A 27,620-nucleotide genomic window follows, 5' to 3' on the forward strand; every position below is an offset into this window, starting at 1 on the left:
ACTCTGTAGAGAGTCATTAAAGACAAGGAACTTCTTCAACTTCTTCAAACAGGTAGGATAGGAAATATTTTGTGGAGTTTTTTTCCGTACAAAGCCAAAATGCAGTAATTCTGCCATGAAAGATACACTGAGCTCAGAAATCAGGTTGGACTTCCAGTTCCTTTCACAAACTGTCCTTCATGGTTGATTTCATTCTATCTGACTTACATACACTGAACTTGAATGTCAGATTGAAAATAATGCATTATTAAAATAGATGCACACTTTATTGCTTTTTAGAAGCAAATCCTGTGTAATAAACTTAATCCACCATGGATATTTCAAAATCTAGACAGTTGAGTCTGCAGTCTTCTTAATCAGACAACATAGGATGACTTATTTTTTGGTGGTGGTATGGGGGTGGGGAACACCTCAAAGCAAGCAAATAAACAAAATCCCAACACACTCTGACATACTATTTTTTTCTCCTTTTCAACCTATTCAAATCAAAATGTGAGTGATCTGTGTGACATTTAATTGATTTAAGTATTAAGAATGTGTTGGTCATAAGAGTCAACATTTTAAACTTCATTGCTAAGAAACTAACTTTGCTTATTAAGGCAACCTTCTTAATTAAAAATCAGTCAAGCCAAGCTTATGCTTGCTCATCTATCAAAGTTTCTATTATAGTCCAGATGTGTTCTTGGGCTACAATGACATACCAATTAATTAAACGCAACACAGATTTTAATGTACTGTGCTCACAAATTGAGGCAAGCTTCAAACTTCTTTCCTTCTATCATAAAAAAGACAAAATCAAAACAAAAACCTCTAAAATTGTCAGGTTCGATATTTTAAAGGTTATCTCCTATTCATGTTAACATGATACCCCCCCAACACATATAAACTGGTTTTGATAGAGCATGTCCTAGCTCTTTATAATTGTTCTACACACTCGCTATGCCATTTAAGTAAGTGGCCAAATATCTCAGTCTCCCTTGTTATTCCAATGGCGGTACTCTGACTGCGATAGCGGCAGAAAAGGGGTGTGCCAGAGTGGATCCTGTTTCCCTGATATACCACTGGAGTGTGGGGGAAAGGCCTGCAGCTGGAATATTTCTTTCCCCTCCCATTGGGACCAACAGGAGGGGAAATTAGAAGAATATTCAAACTAGAACAACGGGGGGGGGGAATGAACCCCCAACTTCTCAGTGTAAACAGCAGGGCATTCGATTCAGCATAATTTGTTAGATTTCCCTTTGACCAGGATGGTAGGAACGCTCTGTCCATGGCATTTGCCGTTTTATTATCTTCTGTGTTGCTAGAATATGTGTTCAGGCTGTTGAGTGACTTTTACATATAATATGATGACAGTATATTGAATAATATGCTTTGAATAATAATGCATTGAAACTTAGCTTACTGAATAGCAAAGCTATTTGATTTGTGACATCTGGGATACCATAGAGCATGAGGATTCCAGAGGAGGAAGCAGTATTTATGAGGCAATCTCCCTGACAAACGGGAATCTCAAGTTATTAGTCTCAAAGAAGCTGTTCATAACCTACCTTTCACAAGAGCACATTTTTAGTCATGGAACAAACAACACCAGGCTATAAGACGCAGATACTATATTGTAAATTATTCTGGGAAATACAGGACTTTGGATTTTCATGGCTGTTACTTTTTACTACCTACCATCTTTCAAGGAAGGCTGGCATAAAAATTGGCTTTCAGTTTGGTATATGTTTTAATTTTCAGGTTTACTGAGATTAGCATCAATGTAATAATCAGCACAATTAATTTGGATGAATAAAGTGATGGCTGAGGAAGAGAAACACTGAAAGGACTCAAACATGATGCTCATTCAATAATAATATTATAATAGTAATAATGGTATACTTTTTAGCTAAGCTATTTTCTGTGAAGAAATTGCTATGACTTCTTCTTTTTTTATGGAATATGTGATGTTTTACCAACTTAGGTTTTTGTAATCTGCCTTACTGGGAGTTTTACTTAAAGATGGGGTATTTATTTTGTTTATTATTTATTTAAGTATTTATATACTGCTCTACACACCATATTAAAAAAAACTATTTTAAAAAAGAAAGAGGGTTCTGATAAAATGAAGGTCTGGTAAAACTGCAGCCAGTCATTCAAGGAAAGCTTCCTGAAACAATGTTTTCAGAAGGCACGAGAAGCAACACAATGTTAGTATCTGCCAGACCTCCAAAGATAGGAAATTCCATACGACGAGTGCCACCACACTGAAGGTCCTTGTCCTGATGAACTCCAATCGGACTATAGGTCCATGTAGGGTAGCATTATATATGTGGGGTATCAATATATATATAATAGTGAAAACAATAGTAATAAATCAACAGCATCATGAGATTGCCCCAAACCAAAACCAAAACCAAAGTTATGCCAGGTTTTTTTTTTTTTAATAATTAGGTAATAGCACAGAAGATATGTCAGCAGTATGAGAATATAATATTCTAATTGGTTTCTTTTTTCTTCCTCAGTTTATATCCATCAGTGCATGCTATCCAAAAGAGCACATGAGCAGGGTTTGAGACAAAAGCATCTGTATCTTAAAGAGTAGTGAACCTATCAGAAGAATGTATTCTACAGCAGGCAGGTGAAACAGAACAAAACTTGCTATCCATTAATTGGTTGAATGAATAGTGTCTAACAAACTGTGGCAAGCAACTTCCACAAGCAAAAACCTTGATATGAATGACATCTAATTGGTACTCTAACTGGTACTAGCCCTTAACCATATTCCCAGATGGGTGCTTTAGCCAATTCAAATGGCTCAGTTTGGCTATACAAGCAAAAATATTTACTAAAACGAGGCAAACAGCTAATCGGGAAATGCCAAAATATAAGAACATAAGATAATATATTGTCTTTTGTTCTTTTTATAAATAAAATCAAATGAGAACAAATGAGAGATTTCTTCAGAAAGCTAATGGCAACAGCCTAAGTTTGCTGACTCAGAAGCAATTTCCAATGGTTCTCAATGGTACTTTATCCCAGGTAAATATGATTTCGGCCTAAAGGTGTTTGGGACATTAAAAGCTTTCCATTTAAACTTTATGCCTAATTTATTGACCTTGACAGGAGTATTTGTCAGCTGAAAACACTTCAGTAGGGAGTTCAGAATTGAATGGTCTACAAAGATTTGCAGAGAAATAATCTGACCTTATATAAGCGACCTCTACAGTCAAAGGACAAAACCAGCACTGCCAATCCTCATTAGATCTCACATAATGTAAAAAATAAAAACAGCCATTATGGGTTTTGCCTTTTGAAGATCATGTCCATTTGAATAGTTCTGAAGTTTAAAAAGGTGCTAAACATTTACACATACATCACGTTGATAATGTTCCATTATATATATCATACACCCTTTCTTGCTTTTTCATGCCAAGCAAAAACTAAGAAAGGGAACCACACTTACTTATGTTCTTGGTAACAACAGACCTGTCAAAATATTTGTACTTCCAAAAAGATGTAAGAATTCATTCTACAAATCAAGATACAATCTAAATGGAACAATGCATACGCATCTTAAAAGCCGTCAATTTCTTGGAGGTTCCCCCCCGCCCCAACAATATCTGTTATATTGTGTCATTGCTACTTACATGCAAATTGTAGTTTAGCTTCTCGGCTAACAATTGTTCCAAACGAATTTGTTGCTATGCACTGGTATGTTCCAGCATCTTGAGTTTTATTGGGATTATTGATCAACAAGCTGCCTTCAACCACACTGTAGCGGTAATCCATACCAATGTCAACAATGGTTCCATTTAACTTCCACCTATAGTACAAAAGTGGCAGTCATTGAATTTAGCTATCATTAAAGGATAGATATAGATATAGATATATAGAAAAATACAACAAAAATACATTCTCTACTTCCTTTCAAGCATGAAATCAGAATTTCCTGTACAAGGCTGAAATGTTAAGTAACATATAACCCTATGTGTATACTTTCCAGTCAGTCACAAACATTACTTATGACACTGTTGTACTGTTGCTTCTACTGAAGATGCTCCATGTAATTATTTTACAGAACCATACAACTTTAGGACCCTTCTTCTCCATCTTTGTTTTTTAAATCTTCCAGCCTGATCCCTTGTCTCAAGAGCTTGGCTATGAAGTAATATACAAATTAAATAAATGTATTAAATAAATAAAAAATAAAATGTATCTATTTCTAAACTATCACTATGTTCACATAATTACTCTTAAATCTCTGCAGTTACTCTTTAACATTAACGTTAGATCCTAATCCACAGATTTAAACCATCCCAACTCTATCCATTTTCTTGCTTACGGGGTTCATTCAGACAGCCCTTAGCAAGATGACTTTGGGGATTAAAAGGAATCCAAGACAAGATGGTCTGCAGTGGCAATCTGTTTTCAACAAGTTATATTAGAAACCTATAGCTAGAGCATGGCAAGATACAACAAATTCCAACACTTTTTAGGGATGTAACTTATTGAACAGGTTAAGTAACAAGGAGTATTGTGCACCTTAAAGACTAATATTTATTATGGCATAAGCTTTTGTGTGCAAGAACTCACTTTATCAAATGCATGTACCTAATTTATGTATCTGTAGTCTATTAAATCATGTGTCATAATAAATATGATAGTCTTTAAGGTGCCACAAGACTTGATGCTTTTCTACTGTTAGAGAGTAAATAGCTACTTCTCTGGAAAGTAACAATACTGTACAGCAATACTGTACATACTGTACAGCACCAAGTACATTGATAATAATAATAATAATAATAATATACCCCAAGTGATCTGCTTTAGGTTTTATTGGAGTCTTCTCACTGAAATTTGATTTCATGTCCTTTTCTTCATTACTATACTATACTGCCCAAAACAATGTATCCAACAAACCTTATAGTTGGCTTAGGATTTCCCCTAACTTCACAGTTCAGTTTGACTTTCTTTTCCTCAGAATCCAATGCAAATATGACACTGCTTGGCTCCTGGATGAAAACTGGTCCATGCAGTGTGTTATCATCTGTAGAATACAGAATAAGAGAATTTATGTTCATTTCATGTAACGAAAATCATCTTACGATCACAATGAAAATTATTTGACAGTTATAAATGTAGCATATTACTTACATACATATATAGAAAAGGTAAATATAAATTAAAAACTTGGTCCAAAAATAGGAGATCCCAAATGTTTATCACAGATAAGGGAAAATACAAACAAGCCCAAGAGCATGTCAGCAAACAGTGTTAACAAGCAGCGAAAGTAAAAGTCTTGTTCAAACTAGGAGAATACATAGGGGGGGAAACAAGCTCTGGAAAAACAAATTTAAGTTGACAATAAGAAATTGTAGCTTGTACAGTTCTTGTCTCTCCTTTCTAAAAAAATGACATCAGACCTGAAAAATATGCAGAAAGGAGCAAATAAAATGACCAAGGGATCACAATAACTTCCCTACAAGGGAAAAGTTAAGCTGCAACTCTTTTTTTTAGGTTTTTTTTTGGGGGGGGGGAGATGATTAAAATGAAAGATAACAAAGTTTTATAATATTATGTACAGTGTGGAGAAATGTGATAGAAAGACACATTTTTCTCTTATAACACACTGACTTGAGGTCACCTAATTACTTAGAGTGATAGTATTTTCAGGGGGGAAATGAGTGATAGTCTATCTTTATGCAATACTAAATTACTTTAGACAATTCATGGCCACAAGATGGTCAGGAGCTTAGATGACCTTAGAATAAAATGGGATCAGACAAATTAATGGGAGAACAGATTTATCAACTGGTATTAGCCATGGCAGTAAAATGGAACCTCACGTTCAGTGCCAATATACCTCTTAATAAATATTAATAAATATTGTTCCTGAAAGTATCTATCCCAGGGGCAGCCAACGTTTGGCCCTCCAGATGTTTTTGCCTACAACTCTCATCATCTATTGGAATAATTGGCCATAAGTCAATGGGCAAGACCTGGCTCATGCCATGATTCTCCTGGGGTCTGCGTGGCATGGGTGTAAGTAACAAGGCTGTTATGAGTTCTTGGCTTTCAGCTCAGTAGTTCCTCTCTCTTATGGCCAAGTGAAGAACAAAGGCATTGCTGGATCCCAAGTCAGGTTTCCTCGGCAGCCTCCACAAACAGCTAACCCCCTTCTGGACAACTTCATCAGGAATTAGCAGACAAAGTGGAGAGGTATAGCCTATTTCTTACCTTTATTTTCTTATCTCTATTTCCTCCATAAATCATGAGACTCCCACTACTATCTGCTTCCTTCTGTCTCCTAGGGCTTCTCAATATTGAGGGAAAATCCCACTACCTTACCAGAGTTTGCTGCTTCTGCATTCTTTGCAGGATTACACACGTGGAAAGGACAATCACGTGGTTTGAATTGAAAGCTCCCATTTCAATTCCTTCCTATAGTTTTCATTAAACAGTGCTGTCAAGTGGGTGAAATAACACACTTTGCCAGCATTACACACAGCTATGGTTTGAGCTAATTTTATTTTAATATTCATTATTTCTTTAATATTCATTATTTGAAGAGGGGTAAACCTGAAAAGGCATGGTGAGGGCCCTGGATGCTGATGACATTGTGTAATGGACACACAAAAGTCCTTGAGTGGCCAATCACAAGCGTGCAATAAATCACTGGTGTAGAGAGACTCCTAGTTTCTCTGTACCCTGCTCCTAACAGCACTCGAGCTCTTCATTTGCCTAAGACTCTCCATCATTCAATCCATTCCACCTCCCCAACCTGCTACTCTCCTTATTAGGATTAGGGTTTTCTTCTGTGTACTCACAACAAGCATTATCCTTTGCATTCATTTTCAATGATTCATTAATTTATTAACTGAAAGTATATGGCGCGATTCTCCTGAAATTTGTATAGTTTTTTAATTAGCTGATTTAAATAAATATTATTATTATTGAACACTGCGCATGTGTATACATGTAAACTAGGGCAAAAGGATCAGTTGAGATACACCACACATTATGTTCAAAGATACCCTTAGCCAATAAATTGTAGAATGTAAATAAAGTCATACATGAGTCTCTGGAGGATATGTCTTAGCAGTATTTGGTTTTATATATTTTTCAGGTTTTATTGAAATCTCTCACATACTCAATGAACTCTTCCCATACTATCTTTACTTGAGTGTGCATTCTTCTCAATAATTCCACTTTGCACCCTGAAAACGGTATAGAATTTATGAACATATGTAATGCTTGCATTAAAGACTTCAATCACCCAGATAGGTGTGGAAAACATGAGAGTGCTTGAGGACTGAGACCAACCTGTCACACTGATGGTGAATGAATAATTGAGCCTGTCGTTCTCAACTGTTTCAGACCTAGGCCCTATCTTTAGCCCTATCCTGCAGCACAGGACTAACTTTTTAATAACGATGATGATAAATAATAATGATAATAATGATAATGATATAATAGATGTCCATCTTTATGTTTCATTACATCTCTCTCTCTCTCTCCTACTCTCTCTCTCTTCTGATAAAAGACAATCCCTTAAAAAAGAAGAAGAAGAGAGAACTCAGTGATGGTATGACCTAAGTTGTAGGTTAGGGAAAACCTAGTTGTACGTCCCAACCTATTTGCTGAAGACCGATGCATTTTACAATACTACATTATTGGGTGTGATACTGCATGAAAATTAAAACCCCAAACTGGCAACCCTTTACCCACTTACCTGTGAGTAAGTTCTACTGAACTCAATGAGACTTACTTCTGAGTAGACATGTATAGGATTGCTCTGTAAGTGTCTTGTTGTTTCAAAGATCAAGTTAATATATCTCAAAGATAAAAATAAGTAATAGCAGGGTATTTTGTTATTTTGCAGAAATAGAAGGGATGCTAGAAAATTAATAATACTAGTGGATATTTGTCACATAGGGTATCAATGTTAATTGCCTTGCGTTGAACAAAATGGGTTTTACAACACTTTTAGAATGAGTTTAATTTAATTTATGAGAAAGTAGGAAAGTGGATAATGATGCATGTGTGGATGTTTATGTGTGGAATTTTACTTCACTTCATAGTTGTTACTATTTTAGTGGGACAACTTGAGCGATTACCATATAAAATAAATAACAGAAGGCAGAAGAGACTGCATGTGAAGAAAGAGAGAGAATTAAACTCTTGCAACAGAAGTCACGCAAATAAGCGTTCATGTTCTTCACTGAGAAAAAATATCTATAGTATTTCATAAGTTTCTAAGAGCAAAGGGTTTAATAAATGAGAATGCTGCTGAGATATAGAAGTGTATATCTCTGCCTCTTGTCAATTGGAAACAGCTGAAATGGCCACAGAGCTGCTGTTGCTGGAAATGACAGTGGTGACAGTGGGGAGAGAGAAAGAGAAATGTAACAAAAGATCTGTTGGAAAAAGGCTCAAGATAGTATTGTGAAAAGAGAAAATTGAATGAAAATAACCATTATTGAGGTGTCACTGTGGAACTGATCTAAATGTAGTTACACCTCCCCTATTGCTCAACCTTCTGAAGGGCATTTCAGCAAAGAATGAATTCTTGAACCTGAAAAGAGTTCAACACTACACAACAGTGTGCTTTTTAATTCTATTAATTTACCCAGGTACGTTGACATTTAGCAGGAAGAAATAATGCTTATAGGTCAATCCTAAGAATGGTTGCTCTTGGAAGTATGTCCAACATGTTCAATGGAGCTATTCCTCACAAGGACCACATCTTAAAGGCCAATCCTAACCCTGTTGGAAGGCCATCCAAAGGGATCAGAATCATGTGGAAATACCCTCTACCAGTTGAGAGGAGCTCTGCCAGAGGGTATGGGGAACTGCCATGGAGGACCTCGAGACACCTTAGTTATATCCATGGACATATATATACTGCTGGCAATGTTCTTGCCAGTAGTAGCATGTGTTAAGCACAGGAGGGGACATTCTGGGGCAGGATGGAGGCAGTCTTGGATCTGCTGTATCCAACATTGGGAGGCTCCAGGATCACCTTCCCCATGCCAGCCTGCTGATGGCATTCCTAATTTTCTCTACTCCCACCAAGGGAAACAATTGAGGAAGAAAAAAAAGACACAGAACAGCACTCATAATGGAAGGGGAAAACTGCATCCTCACACATCCTGACCTATCTGGCATGAACTAGAAGGGCTTTGGATTTGGAAGCAGCAGAGAATCCTCTAATTCACTACCCTCTTACCCCATTTACGGTACATCAGAATTCCTGAAGCCATAGGCTAGAGCCCCAAATTAAGCTAATTCATGATAGAAAAAGTGTTTCAAAGCCAGAAGATTTTGAACAAGTATAACAAGTTATCAAGATATTTATTTATTAAAACATTTGTATCCCACCCTATGTCACTGGGATCTCAGGGTGGCATACAGATAAAATTAGAACAATGTAAACATAATGTACACAGCTTAAAAAGTATTAAATTGTTACTAGTTCCCAATATTCTTTCCGAACTAAGTTCCCCTTCAAGACTAGACAACTATCAGGTGACAAAACAACTACATGATTGGACCTGCTTGAGTAGTTGCTTTATTCACAAATCCCAAAGTAGTGTAAGATTGCACCATGGGGAATGTATGTGTGAATAGGGCCAACTAAGGGAGCTGAATGTCTTAATAAAGGGATATTTATTAGACTAATGGAATATAAGACACAATTGCCCATGAGTTAGTGAGTTGAGAACAACTAAGTTACAGATCAGAGTGACATGATGAAAAATCTAGGACTAACTGGCAAATTACAAAGTAACGTTTCAGACAATTCCAGGGCATTACAAAAAACCCAGCTGTAACTGTCTATTCTTCTGTGGCTGCAGAGGCAAGAGAAAGACACTCTGAACCAAGTCACCATCCAGAGGGTCAACGACTGCTGTGAACAGACAGGGAGGAAAGAAGTCTCCTATAACTGTAAGTTGCCAAGTACTTTTGCCCCAGTTGTCTGACAAAAACCCAAAGGTGATTGCACTCAATCTATCCCATCAAGAACACATTAAGGTAAGCCACCTGTTAAAAATGAATCCCTTTGTACTGGAATCATCGTTTATCTCATCTACCTTTTCCTATCCATTCTTCTTCTTAGTGTGTTATCTTTTAGACTGAAAGCCTGAAGGCACTGTAATGATAATGATAATATATTGAAAATAACTCCTTTTGTTTTGTACAATAGAATTTATGTATGTATTTATTTATTTTATTACATTTATTTACCGCCCCGTAGCCGAAGCTCTCTGGGCGGTTTACAAAAGTTAAAAACAATGAACATTAAAAACAGATATACAAAAATTTAAAACCATCAAAAGCATAAAAACATTATCTATTTAAAAACAATATTGATTTAAAACAACTATTCTGGGGTCAATTAAAAAATTCAGCATATGTTGAATTTGGAACTGATACACTGAGCTTATCAACTTGGGTGATCTACCAAAAGGTAAAAGTTGTGTAATACAGTGCAAACTTCAGCGTAAACTATCCAGGAATGTGGTCTCTGACATGTCAATGCAGGCTTTTTTAAAAGAAGAATTCCTAAAGGAGTAATGGAAACAATTTCAAGACTTACAAGCCATATATCGTGTCGCTAGCAAAGGAAACACTCATAAAGAGCTCAAAACCCTATAAATGGCTCAAGGTATGGGCAGATAATTAACTTGTTTCAAACGTTTAGATGTTCAGAGAGAAAAAATGAAATCATGTCAAAACCACTTGATAGTAGTTCAGCAGATCAGGTCACTGTCTACAGATTAAAATGACGGCAACAGGCACCTTTTAATGCTTGTCTTTTAAACAAAGAAGTTCTTTCTCTTACCAAGATAAAAAGAACCTATTTAGAATATTAGTTGGCTTGAAGAAAATAAATTACATGGGCTAAAGTAAATGTGAAATTCTGGGAGCAGCTGTCAGCATAATAGCAGAACAAAGGGAGGAAGGGGGAGAAATGACAACAATGCACAATTAGCATTATTTAACTGGTTATTCTTCTCCCCTTCCCCCAGCCCCTTTAATTACTACCACTGTATAGATGAGATAACCAAACTCATAATCTGTTTAGTCGGCAGCCCATACAGTGCTTTTGCAAGAAAAAAGCTGGTGTATTATTCTATCCATTTTTGAGGTTAAACTCTCAGATGGTGCGAATCAGCACTAAATACAATAGTCTTACAGAGTGTGCACCTGTTGGCCATCTGGAGCAAAGCATTCAAAAATACTCAGCTATGAATGAATGGTATAAAATTGCTCTTTGGATCTCACATAGAGACAGAGGACAGGAAGAACGGCAATTATGTGTGTGTGTTTTAGTTACTTAAAAATTAAATTTGGCAACTACAAAATGAACACACGCAATTTCAAGAAAGCTATGAAGCAAGAACAATTATGAAGTTGCCCACAAAGGACCACATGACATACTCTGCTATGCTATTTTTTGAAGAAAAAAATGATATTCAAGCAAAAACATAGCTATGTATCACCATATTAAATTTTAATAGATTTTAATAATTGAAACATCCAAACTTCACCCAAATTACCTATTCTTCCATCCTTCTAGTAATTATGGAAAAATACATAATCATTATCATCACCGTAATGGCCATTTTACAAAATTACTTACAGTCAGTAACTTCAAATAATGAGTAATATATAGTCATTTCAAGAGATTACGGAAAAGAGTATGCAGAGAACCCATGTGTGTTCATCCCATAGCTTTAACAGCAATATGGCATGTAGAAATGTGGCATCAGAAGCTTTTCTTGATATGCAAAAAATGGTTGCCATACAAGTCCCTTCAATTTCATAAATATTTGAGGGCAAGGCCTTTTCTGAGTACCTCCTTTGAAGATGTAGGATCTACTGGTGCTTCAGAACAGGAGTTTCTTGTACAGATGTAGAAACCTAACTATTAGGTTACTACATCTGTACATAATACGTCCAACGAACCCAGAAATAGTGAGTTATTTTAGAACAGCAGCTGCAGGAGACCCCAATCAGGATTAGGACTACACAGTATCAAAAGGTGGGGTTTAACTCTTTCAGCCGATGATGAAGTCCTAGCAAGGGAGAGAAGATACCAATGGCAGCACTATTCCTGAGAAATCATCTTCTTTATGAGGGAGACTGTATCAATGGCTAGAGAGGAAATGGTTCCCCCCAATAATGATTGAGCCCCCCTACAGCTGCTATTTTAATAGTCAAAACTCATCATAAAATGCCAAAGTTCCCATTCAGCGTAAAGACCCAGTTCGCACAATCACCACAGCCCAATGCAGCAATTCCCCCTCTTCTTGCAGCTCCCTGCAGCTCCATAAAATCTGCCTCAGAGGAAATTTTAGGATGACACACTCTGGAGCAGATTTTAAGACGACACGCTGAAGGAGAGAGGAAAGAGGAAGCAAGTCCTGCTGCTCTAGGGGACATCTGCTAGTGTGATATTGGATTTAATCTATTGACATGGTTTTCATTATGGCTGCTGCCCACCATGGTTTGTTTAAGCCTTGATGAGCCTAAGTGCATGCCAGGTAGTTTTTGAATACTCAAGCGACAGCTTGTTGTGCCATCTGAAACTGGGCAACAGGGGTTGTGTGATGGTTAAACAACCCTTCCATAAGAGTTGATTAAACCATGCACAACTTCCACTGCCCAGGTTTGGATATTATGACAAGCTGCAGCTTCAGTATTCAAGATGGCCACCTACCCACATTGGCATGTACTGCAGCCAACTGTGGCTTAAATAAGCCACAGTGGCTTATTTGTTCATGCAAACTAATCCACTGTGTGGTTTGACCCTTGTTATCATTTGTATAAAATGCTCAAAGAGTTTGATTCATCACATCCAGATTATACCCAGCCCATGATGGCTTGGAATAGAGACTTTAGTATCACAGCACCCACTCTCCAGAACTCCCTATTTGTAGGGTTTGGGGGATTTACTGAAAACAACAGTGTTCTAACAAGCTTTCCTGGACCGATGATCTTGCCTTTTCCTTGTTATCATGCTATTTTGTCTTCCAATTTTTACTGTTTTAGACTGTATTGTTTGTATATCACTTAGAATTTTCGTTTTCATATAAGTGATTCATAAATATCGGTAATTACAGTGATGTGTAAGCAGAGAAGTAAAAAAAAATTGTTACCTTGGGATAGAAGTAGATTTTGGTATTTCCCTTCCTGTTCTGACAACCAAGAAAAGTGTTTTTCTTAAGCCCCTTAGATACCGGCCACATCTCACTCCTTTAACTTAGTTCAGTCTTCAAATGAGCCCTTGATCATACAATAAACAAGCACATTGAGAAGACTGATAGAAATAGCAAGACTTAAAGCGTGCAGAGTGTCAAACTGCTTTTCTTCTCTATCATTTTCTCATTGAAGCAGGCTGAAGAAGTAGACAGACAGGAAATATTACTCAAGAACTGATGTAGTGTAGCAGCTGCAAACTGTATGAGCTACGGGCCAGAGTGCCTTTAGTTCAAATCTGAGCAATGCTCTAAACTCACGTTGTGACCTTAGATGATCCACTATCTCCTAGCTTCAGCACCCATGCAATTTGGGGGAAATTATATTTTGTCTACCTTACGGGACTGATGTAACAATTACTTTTCAGAAAGGATGTGAAACCAAGGTCAGCATCAGAGGTTGGCATGATTGGACTCAGGTAGGGCACCTACTGTGGCTTGCCACAACCCCTGGCCTTGATGTCCTCCCACTCTTGGGAGAAACTGGATGAGTAAGCAGTGATAGAGAAAAGGAGGAGCAGATGCCACCACCTTGCCCAGAGATAAACTGGCACGCGAACAAGCAGGTGGACTCTGCATCTCCTCACCAACATCATTGTCACTCACTCAGTTATCTATCCACCCTCCCATGGTTTCAAAAGAGTGCAAGGCCAACCAAAGACTCTTCGTTGCCTGAGGTGAAGGATAAAATGGCACCCCTCCCATTCCAGACAGAGAAGCCAAACTGACTGCCATTTGAATGTTTATTACAGCGTAGCATTCTTCACTGCATGTGAGGGCAGCAGGCTAGCCTAGGGGGTGCAGAGCAGGCCACATGGCACACACTCTGTCCCTAACACCTCGGCATTGTTCCCTACTCATCTCTCTATGCCTAATGGTTGGGCTGGCCTTGTGCATGCATGAGCAGCAAGAGTGAGAAAGAGGAGGAACCTCCTCTCACATGGAACATCTTGTTCTCCCACAGGTGGAAAAGCAGTTGGGGCAGCAATTTTGAGTGGAAAACTTGCCAAAGAAGAAAGGCTTAAGCAGTCAACTGCACAGCCATCCCTCATCTCTCAGTCACAGCCTCCTATGGCTGCTTGTCACTGAATAGAAAAAGAAAAGACAGGAGACTATGATGCATGTCTTTCCTATAAAGTATAATTTAGTCCTAAGGGCTGGATTTTCCTTGGCAGGGGGGTCTGTAAATTGGAACTGCTTGAGGGTAAGAAATTCTCACATAAACGTTTGAAACAGGGCAAGTGGTCTCATACATTTTATTCACTCAAAACCTGACAGGGGCTGAGCCTTTTAATAGAAGCGAGCAGGTAAACTATTCTTGCTGTAACTCTTCGTTAGATGCACTGATTGATATTGTTAGCAAAATGAAACTTTGTTTATTTTAATTGAAAGTTATGGCCAATTTGAGGGAAGACTTAATTGAATATTTCTCACTGTGCGGAAAAGCTAATAACTAAACTGAAGAATATTTTTGGATGATATCCAGTGCAAATGGTATTTTTTTAAAAGATGTCCTTGTTTTCTGCTGAGGGAATTCATTTTAACTACCTTTTTATAATACAAATGGAAGGGCATACTGAGTTGAGACTTGGTATTTCTTCAAGATAAACACGCACCTTGGGAGGAACAACTCTTTTCAGGAAACTTAAAAAGCCAAATAGATAGGACAGCTGAAGGGCATCACTGATTCAAGCTACACAGCACACTTTGAGACTAATGGACTGTATTAAATCTTCCAAAATAGGGCAGAAACCTAATACTGCAATCCTATGTAGACTTATTTGGGAATGTGAGAAACGAGTGGGAGTTCTGAATAAACATTAATGGTCCTTCCTTTAAGAAGGCCTTCGTCCTATGGAATCGCACCTATCAAGGAAAGAGATGGAATATATGAATATGGTAGTGTAAGGCTTATTACGAGAGGTCTACCATACTGATTTTGTTCATTTTTGTTTTAAATGGAAGCTTCAGCAATATAGATATACAGTAAATTTTGAAACAGTTGGGGAACTACAGTTCCCACGTAGCTCTGTGCCATGCAGTGAGAAAAACACAAAGGCGGGGATGGAAGGAGGGACTTGGGCTTTGCAAGTTGAGCCCACTTTCGGGATGGCCATATTGGTGGCAGGGATGGTGGTGGAGGTGGCAGTGAACACTCCGAGGCATGAGAGGAGGAAGAAAAGAAGCGGCCCTAGGAAAAGCAGGGTGTTACAATGTGGGGGAAGGAGGTGGGCCTGAGGGGAAAAAGCAAATGCCATTCAGCGGTGACAGGTGTGAGGAAGCGAAGGCCAAAGTCCTTGGTTGTGTTGAAGGAAAGTAACCTCCATACAGCATCTGGAGGACTGACATACTTGGAGTCTAGAAACAGTATGTTTTGTCCTTAGACTACTAGCACCCATGGCGACATAAGCTTTACACTAGTATCTTATTAAACCGTAATTGATTTACAAATTCAGAGGCAAAATGAGTAGTAAAAGAATAACACACTTGAAAAATGACTGAAGTTTAATTGTACCTAGAGTCAATGAGTGATCTTTTTTAAAATGGGGAAGTATATTTTAGTATTCCCACATTCTTTCTGACAGTGGAATCTGTCCCTTTCAAATCTTGCTTCATAAGACAGAACAATCCAGAAGAGGACAGCTTTTTTTTTCTTTATGGAGGAATAGTGATGAGGAAAACAGCACCTCGTAAATTTTTCACTATCACACAACTGTTAAAGGAACAATAACCTCTATCGGGAAAAGTGGTAGAATATCTAATCATTACCTAATGAATGGCCTATCTAATGAATATTGATGTCACAAGTGAAGGTCAATGATGAATAGCTGTTTTTATAAGGATACTGTTGTTTTTATGCTTTTTATGTTTTTAAACTTCGTATATTTGTTTTTAATGTTTACTGTTTTTAACTTTTGTAAACTGCCCAGAGAGCTTCAGCGATCATATTGATGCCTCTTTAGTATACGGAAAGCCTCCAAGGATGGAAAGTAGTCATGGTTGTTCTATCTCTCTCTCTCTCTCCTCCTCCTCCTCCTCCTCCTCCTCCTCCTCCTTCTTTGCTCTTCCCAACCCAAAAGAGTGGTGAAAGCAAAAACCAATAAAGGCAGAGAATAAAAAGTGTGTGGTGTATGTGTTGGGGAGGGGTGGAAGGAGCAGATGGCCATAAGAAAGAGAAATATCATTTTTATCAGGACTGCAGGGGGTTTTTTGCTCTGGGAGAAGATAGACATAATACAAAAAGGGGATTCGGTGTACATGTTTTAAGAGTTCTAATTCATATGCCAAACTTCATTCTCACCACCCACTGCTGTCTTTCCAAGCCGTCAAAAGTGGTGGAAGGGACCTAACAATATAATTCTGTCCTTTGTGCACTTTTTTCCATGAGAAAGAAACTCAAGAAGGAGAGAAGCTAATTCACAATTACGGTACATGGTTGTTTCAGTTGCACGTGCGTATGCTTGGGACAGGCTTAGCTGTAGTAAGGCAGGTGGGTTTTATGGAGGGATTTGAAAAATAGAAGAGAGGTGGCATCACAAAGGTGTTCTGGCAGGCAATTCAAAACATGCAGGCCAGCCACAGGGAGAGCATAGACTAGTTTGAGGGAGCAGGAGGCCTTTGTACAGTGGAAGGTCGTGAACCTGGAGGAGTAGATTATGGGCAGGGATGTATCAGGTTATAAGTGTGGAAATTTAAAGGCTGTGTGCCATGGAAGGCTTTACAGGAAAGAACAAGGAGCTTCAGCTGAATTTGACAGCAGACATGAAGCCAGTGTAGGGATTTAAAGAGGAGTGTCAAGTGATCAGGGCAATGAGATGAATGATTTTGATACTAGAGTGCTGAATAGATGTGAAGGGACCAAGGTAAGACAATGAAAGAACACAGAGGATATATTGCTAATTAATTTATATTAATTAACCTGATTCTTGGTATTTATGGGAAGTATCCAACACTGCCAGTCAGCGTAACTATTGATGTGAACTATACTGGCTGCCTATTCGCTACTGGGCCAGCATTAAGGTTCTTGCACTAGTATACAAAACCCTAAACAACTTGGGACCAGGATACCTGAGAGAGCACCTTCTCCCTTATCGACCTGACCAGTTACTGAGGTCATCCAAGGGCATGCTCTTGGTGGTTCCACATAGACCTAGGGTCTTATTGGAGTCCACCTGGGGAAGAGCCTTCAGTGTGGTGGCCCTCCTCCTGTGGAATTCCCTGCCTCTGGAGGTCAGGCAGGCGCCAACTTTATATCCCTCCCAGCACCTCCTGAAAACATTATTGTCCCAGGAAGCCTTCCCTTAATGCCAAGCTGCAGTTTATTTTGCACTTTGTTTCTTTTAAAAATGTACTTAAAATGTGTTTTTATTCTGTTTTTATTCTATTTTATTTTGTCCACCACTCTGAAATTCTGAATGGGGAGCAGTATATAAATATTGTAAAAGAAATAAACAAAAGAAATAAACATCTGGCTAGCGTAAGCATCCTCTAGCCATAATTCTCTGGAAAACTCATTGCACCAGCTTATGCTATTGGTATACTGCTAGAGGTTGCTTACACTAGTGGTATGTCAATAGTGTAAGTGCACTAGCACTAGCACAAGCACTGCACTAGCAGTGTTTGATACTGACCTATGTAGGGATTTCTTGACATAATGCACAGAAGACTGAAAATAAAACAAAGACAAATAATATTAACTAAGATAAAACAGTTGCAAAACATAATCAAACAAAAAACATAGTACTAACACTAACACACACACACACACACACACACACACACACACACACGTTAGCATCTGGAGGAAGATCACTAAGACATGTATGGTTTGTATTGTTAAACATTAAATCATTTTTAAAAGCGGAAGGAAGTGTAAGCGATGGACCTGTACATCTTATGCATATGGATGATGGACAGCAATGCTTTGCAGTAATGCTCAAGCTCACTTTCCAAGAGGATCTCATCCAAGAATAACATTGAGTGCAGCATGGATGTTTTGTTTTCAAGCTGAATTACATTTAGGAACTGTCAGAAGTAATCATCAACTTTCTACCATGCTATTTAAATAAGAGTTTAGGCAGGGGATTCAATGTACAAATATTGGCAAATAAGCAGATAGTCACCAGTAATTCTGTAGGTAAATTGATGTTTTCTGCTGCATAGAAGAAGGTTGTAAATAATAAGCCTGGTGGGTTTCTCTAAGTGAATGACCTGGAAACTAATTTAAGTGACAGCAGTGAATGGAAAAAAGAATTAGATTTTATTATGTTGTTTAATATGGTTCTTAACATGCTTTATTCTTGTCATATCTGTATATTTTCCAGACCAGATCAAAAACAACAGTAAGAAAAGTTATGGAATAAAATGAAGCCCTACTTTATTTCCTTTCCAGGTAGAGGCATTTATATTATACTACAAGCCCAATTCAGGCGTTACTTACCTTAAGAAGCAACACAAGTAGAGGGTGTGGCTGCAGTGTAATGCTATTAGTTCCACAGATTTATTTTTTATTGATTACATTTCTATACTGCCCAATAGCTGAAGCTCTCTGCTATAAAATGCCCCCCTCCTAGCACCTCATGCAATGAGAGTGAACTTCTGTACGAGGGAGCTTTTCCATCTGTGGAAGCTCTCTGCATGATTTTGAACCCCGAAAAATACGGTTTGTAAATCATGTGAGGAATAGCCGTGGATACAAAATGATTCCCGACACACACGTTTATCCTCATCATGTGAGGGGCAAGGAGGAGACACATGAGCTCAGGGATGGGACTAAATATGCCATCCTGTAGGCCCACTTTATCCATGTTGATTCTTAGGGTAAGTAATGCCTGAAAAGGGACAACGTGTTGGGGTTTATTATTTATGACAATTATTTATATGCTGCCTTTCGGATATAAATACTACCAAGGCAATTTAAAATAACTTAAAAATAATAAAATCATCAGGATCCTTCCCACAGGGCAGTTGGTGGAAGATGGCCCTGGGTGCAGGGAGAGTCCAGCTGGAACAGGAGCAAAGTCTTGTGTCATCATCATCTACCTTCCTCTCCTGAAATCCTTCTCAGAGGGAAGTTGATGATAGATGGCCTTGTGGGGTCAGGGGAAGTCTAGCTGCGACAGGTCCTGAGGTCTTCTTTACCTGCCTCTCTCTTCTAGAATTCTTCCTACAAGGTAGTTGATGGTATAGGGAAGAATTTCTTTGGTTTGCACCTAATTTGTACTTCCTCTACTCACATGTGAACCAAAACAGTTGCCTCTTCAGCATTCACGCTTCTCAAAATTTTGCTATGTAGTTCTTCAAGTTAAAATATACATACAAAAATACATACATTAGGGGCAATTGCACACAAAGATGCATGTATTCATGAAAATAACATACAGAAGGCAAAAATGCTTTCAACATTTGATATGTTTTGCAACATTGGGTAAAAATATGTATGCTAGGAGAAATTTGAAAGAAAATGCATACACATTTTTTTACACGGATTTATTTAAAAATTCACAGACCACTGAGGAAACAGGACAAAACCAATTTAAGATTGGAAAAATGAGAAATTGAAGTGGACATATTTGTCCATCCTTGACAGTGAGTTGATTTACACAGCACAAGGTAGTCTGCTGCAAAGTTCTACACATTGGGAGAGCTATATTATTTCTCATTATTTTAAACATAAATGTTTTAAAGGGAAATGGAAGAACTTAAAACTGAAGATAACCTTAAAACAGTATATATGATGTCACTGTGCATTCTATTATGCATTAAAATCTCCATGTATTTCTACCTTCTTATTATCCTTAAGGATCATATTGGGGCAACTTTAAACAACTGTACTGACGAATTCACCTGATCTACCTGACAAAACAGACGTGTCCTCCTGTGCTTCACCTACCAGATAAAGAAGCAGGCTGCGTTGATTTATTGAATTTTTTTTATTTATATGTTCCCTATTTAGTCCCCAAATTTGTCTGCAGCTACCAGAGCGATTTCTGCAGATATCACTACTGAAAGTCAGATGAAAATAATGCTATAATAGCGCTTATGCACAAGAACAGTTATTTCACATTGCTGCCAAATTAATAACCCCCATCCCATGTGTTGTTTTGACATGAGGATGTTTCTGAAAATGCAGCTTACCTGGACATAGATTTTTTTGAATCTACAGTATTCTCATGTGGTTATGTTCTGCTATTATATTGAAATGAAAAAACAAAAGTCTTGTTCACACTTGTAGCTTAATCTCAGAATAGTAAAGTTCCAAATGAACTGTGAACATGTAGTAATTGGAGCTTCTCATTAGTGATGTCTGAATTAACTTCCAGCAGGGATGCAATATAGGGAAAGGGGAGCAGCCCCCAAACACACTTCAGACTTAATAAGATTATGTCGACATCTTCAGGTAACTCACTGACTTTACTCACTGAGCAGCTACTGCGTAATCAGGGAAAAGCCATTTTGTCTTACCCAGTGAGCTCTTTTTAGGGCATGAGCAGAGAGACATTACATAAATGGGAAGTTCCCTTCCTTGGGACCAACAGGTAGGAAACTGAAATTGATTTTCATCTGAAATAAGGGTCTGCTACCCCCAGTCTAAATAATTAAAGCCATAGACCAGTGAACATTCTAACTACAAACAGAACAAGAAGCTTATCCAGAAATACAAGAACAAGGAGCTTACCCAACAATACACAAATCGCAAAGTATATGATGGGAACTTCTAGCTGGTCATGACAAGAGAAGAGATTCAGTTGGAAATACACTCACCTGGCTGCTCTGTCCCTAGGCATGTCTCATCCATTGAATGACACCTTATTGTGGCTTGGTTCAGGTACAGGGGCAAGGTTTAGCGAGGCTGACCAAATAACAGTGCCTCTTTCGTCTGCTTGCATGCTGGATAAGACCGAAATGTCTTGGCAATATACTTACAAGAGACTCTGTGAGAGAGGCTCCTTACAAAGATGCATGGGCTTTGAAAGTCGGAATCAGTTCTATAATAACAGGAGGCTAAGGACCCCACTCCAATTAATAGCAAAGTGTATTTAAAATCAACTTGTGTCAACATTTTATTTATTTATTGCATTTCTATACCACCCAATAGCCGGAGCTTTCTGGGCAGTTCACACCAGAATGATTTGCACCATTCTGTTCCCTTTAGCAGGCAGATGGTGCGTACTGGGGGAATCCGCACGTCGTTCTGAGATCGCTTCTAAGCGACCCCAGTGCGGCGTGAAAGTGAGCGTGTAACTTGCCTTTTGAAGAGCCGACAAAGAGACGTCCTTCCCGCCGCCGCCGCCACCCAACTCCCTACTCACCAACCGGCGAGGAGAGCTCAGCTGAAGAAGGCGGGGTTGAGAGCAGAAGAAGCTCTCCACCCTGCCTTCTTCCCCCGAGCTCTCCGTCCCAGCCGGCAAGGAGGGAGTTGGGTGGCGGCGGCGGGAAGGACGTCCCTTCGTTGGCTCTTCAAAAGGCAAGTTACACGCTCGCTTTCACGCCGCACTGGGGTCGCTTAGAAGCGATCTCAAAACGACGTGCGGATTCCCCCCAGGTTTCCAAATTGCTCAAAAACAAAGTTGGGGCCTCTTTTTCATTCCAGTTCTTTGTATTAGACCTTCTTCCTCCCCATCTTCATTGCAGGCACAGCTCATTTTCTCTACTTCGCAGACTGATCCTGACCTAAACTATTATTCAGGGAAAGCACAAGGGAGAGAGAGAGAGAGCAAGAGAGCACGAATGCTGTGTGGGAGTGGATTGGGTTTTTTTAATAGAGGTAAAGGCCAATTAGGAGAAAGATGAGTACAGATGAAGTGATAGTTTAGAGATTCCCCAGTAACCACAGAGATCAGGAAGCATTTCTAAAAACATTAAACAACTCCCTTATGTGTGTTGTGCACAGACACTAGATAGTACACCTTGCATGTAACTTACAATGCAGAAACTAAGAATAGGTCTGTGGGGTTACATCAATGGGACACATTCTAAAATCTGTCTTTATTCGCTCAACCCCACCCACCCCAGTTCTTGAGACTAATAACAATGAGATGCTAATAATTTTGCCATTGCAATTATATTAGAAACTTAACCTTATTGATAAATACATAGTTATGATTCTAAAGTATAAACCATGTACTGTACATTAAGATAATGTCAGGGAAAAACTGACCTATTTTTATGTCTTTCTTCCTGTCCCAGATCATATGTGAATAGTTTTATATATCTTTAAAAAGCTTCTCTCTGATCTTGCAGGATACAGACAAAGGAAATAGGCCAAAGAGAAAGCAGCAAAGCTTTCTGTATATAAATCAATGGCAATGACCTATTTCCACCAGTACATATTTATAGATCATTGTTTTAAAAAGAAAAGAAAATGTCTCTCTACACTGCTATACCTTTTAGACAGATTTTATAGCAGAGCTGCTAGAGCCTTCAACATTCCCAGTAGAGGGAGTCCTCAATTAGCTAAAACCTGCAGAGACATTGACCAAATTGTGTGACTACCAAATGCTAAGGAATAAATATAACTCCAGGGAAGTGTATCATGTCCCACCCAAAGACGTGAAGGTGAGCGCACACACACACACACACACACACACACACCTGGGTTTTTCCCTGGGACTTTTATGTTTTTTTCTGAAAAATTGAAAAAATTCAGGGACTACTTGCTGAAGTTCTCTCTGGTCAGACATAGAATAGAACCCAAAACAGTAGTATGCATAACGTGGTCTCCTCAGAAAATTATCAAGTTTGGTATACAAGTGTAGTTTATTCAGGCAATAATTACAAATTTACTGAGTTTACTTTTAAATGTTTTAATTTTATTGATAATTTTATAAGCAAGCCGAGTAATACATAACACATTTTATGTCCCTAGAGTAACAAAGTGACTTACAATCTGTAAAGACCACTAATAAAAAGTTAAGCAATGCCTGTTTTTTATTCCCCCTCCCCACGAAAATTCAGGTCCCCCCCTAAAACAAGAACAACCACAAACAGGGTGTCTTCTTCCCCACCATCTCCAAGTTTCCAGAAAAATCACATCCCTAGTCCCACCAAACACAACTGATTGGCTATCAACCACACTGAAAATCAAAGAGTTATAGGATCAGAAAAGGACTGGATACTTAGGTCTGATTCACACATGCAATTATAGGTGACAAAACCCCTTCAAAACACGCAAGCTGCTCTATATACACACAGCAAGCTGTATATGTGTTTTCAGAATTTTTCACCTGATATTTACAATCATTTTTTGAAGTTTACAACTGCACAGTGAAAGTTGTAGAAGCCAATGTGGGTTCTGGTGATACCTTGTACTGTATTGTGTGTTCCAGGACTCTGCTACATATTAAATCTTGAGCAGGGTTTACGTTAGGTCAGTTTTCTGAGGTAAGCAAGATGGGAAGAGATCAGCACCACAAAATGCTCCAAGTATGGCTGGAAGGCAGCCAGGTTTGTTTGTTGCTCACTGAGCAACAAACAGACCTGACCCTCAAGCAGGAAGACAGATCCATAAGCAAGAAGTTGCCTGCCTTTAGGTTGGTTGTCTCCGCCTTCAGGCTTGGTTTCTTAAAGGGGCACAATCTGCAATGTGCGTGTGGTTCTGGCATGCAAGTGTCCTCATGGCCAGAATCCTCAGAGTCCAAAGATGGCAAGGCAACCTCTTCTGGAGGCAGGGAAGCTGAGCCCTGGGATGTTTCTGGGGAAGCACGTCCTAGGGAGGCAGAAGCCCTGCAATGCCTTTTTATGACAATATCCTCTTCCAAAGCTCTTAACTCTGAAGATTAACTTGGGATCCTCAGAGGATGAGGGTTTGGGGTCCTGGGGGAGAACTATTCATATTAATTGCTAACCATATGCAGCAGCCATAATGCAGCTGCATTTTCAAGATGTGATCATGCCACTTACTGCAAATGTGAGCTAAGCATGAGGAAGGACAACACCAGAACTGCATTTAACATATTAATTTATGTAACTGAACAATTCAGTATATAAACAAAATATACAGAAGCATAATTAGGAACTGGAGAAAGCAAGGTATTTGCAAGGAATACATATGCCCAATAGCTCAGGCAGTAAGGAAGGCAACTGTTCCTGGACTAGGCAAAAGACAATCTCTGCCCATCCAAGCAATCTGTCATGTGGATCCACATGATCATACACACGTGGTTTACGGCAGATGCCAGGAGCCCACTGGGTGCTCATAGTTCATTGTTGTCTGAACGTGGCAAGGGTGGGTGTTGGCATGGTTAAGAAACCACTCCAAACCAAGGGATGGTTTAGACATTAAGCTAAGCATTAGTCACCCTTAACACATTGACCTGGTTTGTGTGACATGAAAGTTGACTGTGGCTTAATTTACCTATGGGGGCTATCACGTTGTGCTGGGTACCCACAAGCACCCAGCTTGGCGTGGCATGCAAATCTAGGCTGCAGGAGTTGCTTTAGTGTTAGACAACCCTCAAACAAACCCTACTGCCTGAGTTCACATAAGACAACACACCATGGCAAGCAAGTGGTGCCCACTGGAGCCAAGCACAATGTAACAGCCCCCGTGGGTAAAATAACTTACAGTGGGCTGTCCTGACATGAGAACAGGCTTATTATATCCTTATTTATTTCTAAATCCATCTCTAAAATTATTGCCTGGACTTACAAAAACTCTCCATAGACTTCCTATAGACTAGCTCTGCTCTCAAAGTCACCTATCTTCTTATTACTCGTTCCTGTTTTCTTTTAGTTTATGAGTACCACTTGATATCAGCAGCTCCATATATCTAAACCTTTTCTATGAACCACTGGATCATTTTTCTTTTCTTTAGTTTATGACTGACTACAGCATTAATCTTTTCTTTGGTATACAATAGCACGCATCCTTTCATTTGCATGCTATTGCAACAAGCAGAGGGAGGCATCTGTAAATGTAATGCTCCTGTAACATACGTTTTATGAATTCATCAGCAGAATAAGGCAGTTCAATCCAAACCCACTGTCAGGGTAAATCCTGCCCTTTATCTCTCTGCCTCTCTCTTTTATTCTAAGAGTTACACTATTCAGGAACATCTGAGACATGAGCTGTTTGCACATTTATCACATACATAGTATTCTAAAGTTTTTACAGTGACATTACAGCTTTGAATGTAGAATATTTGTATATATTATTTGTGCAGATTTTCATAATTAATTCTGACAATCTGATCTTATTCCAAGAGGGTAGCCAGCTTAATACAACAAAGTGTTCTGTGTACCAGAGGATTGGGAGTTCCCAGAGTTATCTGTCCACATCTGTGGGCTTGAAAACATATTATTCACTGAAATTGATTAACACATATGTGCTGTCTCTGCTTTCATACACACACACACATACATACGTAATGGATGATGGTCTTGGACTGTAACAACAAAGATTGATTGATTGATTGATTGGAGTAATGATACCTTGCAAAATAGTTTCCCCCTTCCCTCCACTGTCCCATATGTGTATGTTTCATAGGAGGATAAGTTGGAAGAAGCACAGCTAACTAAGGAAAATCAAGCTTGTGGCCCTCATCTGCTATTCAGCTAGTATGAGACCTTGTAAATGCCAAGCCTTCCTCTGGTCCTAATATAGTCAGAGCTTCACTGTACCATCCTATTGAACTGGCCACTAAGAGACTGGAGAGGTAAGGGTACCATACCAAAAATACTGTAAATCCCATTGCAACCTAGACAGCTTCTTTATTAAACAGAAACAAGGCAATTGTTCTTTTGTTCTCTTGGATATGTCCTTCCAAGACTTTCCTAATTCTTTTGTAAGCCCTTCAGCCACCCAAAGTATAATAGGTTTAGATAATCAGAAGTTCCCTGAGTCCTTTGCAAGCCTCACAAACCTCCTATGTTAGTTTTGCCTAACAAAATTGGAGCTCCAGCCACTCTGTTCCTCACTACCCTCTCCCTATGTTCCAGACATATGAAAAAGAAGGACAAGTAACTTTATTTTCTCCCAGGGCATGTCTAGATGGGGCGATATCCAGGGATCGTCCTGAGATCAACCCTGTGTATCCACATGACGCACAGGGGATCCCTGGAGCAGGGAGAGAAGTCCCTGCATTTCCCCGGGATATTGCCCTATACTTTTGTCCTGGTTTTTCCCACGGTCCTGGGATGATCCCGAGACCACGGGACGTGTAGGCGGCTGTCCCGGTTTGTCCAGGCTACTTGCGAGTAAACGTGAGGAGCTGGAAACTGGGCAAGGAGCTCTTCAGGAGCTCCGTGCCCATTGGGGGTGGGAGGGGGGAGCGGGGTCTTTAAAAAACACACCTTACCTTTAGCGATTGAGTGATCATGCATTCATTTCTGATGATAAAAAAAATTGGCGGGCGTGGCGTCCTCTTCCTCCTGGGACATCACACGCCATGTGTGGACTGAGGAGGAGGATCTCGTGATCACCAAATCATGAGAACCTCCTCCCTCCACCAGTAAGTCTAGACATGCCCTCAATCTCTCCTCTGCCAGCTCTTCAATTCCTACTTCAACCTCTTTCTTTTTTCTATTTAACAAAAGCAACCCACCACCATAGCCTCAATGAAGCATCACTTCTTACCCCCTTTTCTCCTTCCCTTCTTTGTGATAGCCTTCAGAGTTAACTACAGAATTGCCACTTCGTTACGCTGCCTCAATAAAACTCCAGGTCTTGAAAAGCTCTGATCTCCTTTTTTTATTGCTCTTGCAGTACCTTATGTGGACACTCAGCTACCTAGATTGAGCAATCCAATTGTTACCAACACTAGGCTCCTTTGTGGGTTCCATTATTATGCTAGATTCTGGGTCAGCAGTCTGTCCCCCAGCAGAGCGGAACCATGATCCCCGAATACATTTGAGCTAAATTCCCCCAGAGGAAGGGCTCTTTTCCTGAACATAGAGTAGTCATGTGTAGATGTGTTTAGAAACACTTGTTTGGGGCAAGTGTTGTATGAATGGCACAATACATACAATAGTCTTTATTTCTCCGCTGTGGCACCCCGGTTGTGGAATGAGCTCCCCAGAGAGGTCCGCCTGGCGCCTACACTGTACTCCTTTTGTCGCCAGCTGAAGACCTTTTTATTCACTCAGTATTTTAACACTTAATTTTAACTTAAATTTAAATTATACTGTTTTAACTCTGTATTTTAACCTTATATCAATTTTGCTGCGTGGTTTTATCCTGGTTGTGCTTTTTATATTGTATTTTGTATTTGTATTTTTAACTTGTTGGTTGTTTTATGATGGTTTTAATTTTTGTGAACCGCCCAGAGAGCTTCGGCTATTGGGCGGTATAAAAGTGTAATAAATAAATAAATAAATAAATAAATATAAGTGAGCAGGAGAGCTCATGCACTGCATGCAGAAACAGCCAGGTTC

The 27,620-nt window shown here is 39.1% G+C and overlaps 1 protein-coding gene across 4 annotated transcripts in view; it reads right to left on the reverse strand.

The window, feature by feature from the left end:
- The window catches only part of LOC134395511 (contactin-4-like), a 637,778-nt gene that overhangs the window by 262,078 nt on the left and 348,080 nt on the right, over nt 1-27,620 (reverse strand). For all 4 annotated transcript variants that reach the window (XM_063121675.1, XM_063121677.1, XM_063121676.1 and 1 more), the window contains 2 exons: nt 4,903-5,029; nt 3,630-3,805 (listed from right to left, as the gene is read on the reverse strand). In XM_063121675.1, the coding sequence (XP_062977745.1) occupies nt 3,630-3,805; nt 4,903-5,029 (303 nt within the window). The remainder of the gene's footprint in view (nt 1-3,629; nt 3,806-4,902; nt 5,030-27,620) is intronic.

The sequence above is a fragment of the Elgaria multicarinata genome, chromosome 3 (assembly GCF_023053635.1).
Source record: "Elgaria multicarinata webbii isolate HBS135686 ecotype San Diego chromosome 3, rElgMul1.1.pri, whole genome shotgun sequence".
Taxonomy (NCBI): domain Eukaryota; kingdom Metazoa; phylum Chordata; class Lepidosauria; order Squamata; family Anguidae; genus Elgaria; species Elgaria multicarinata.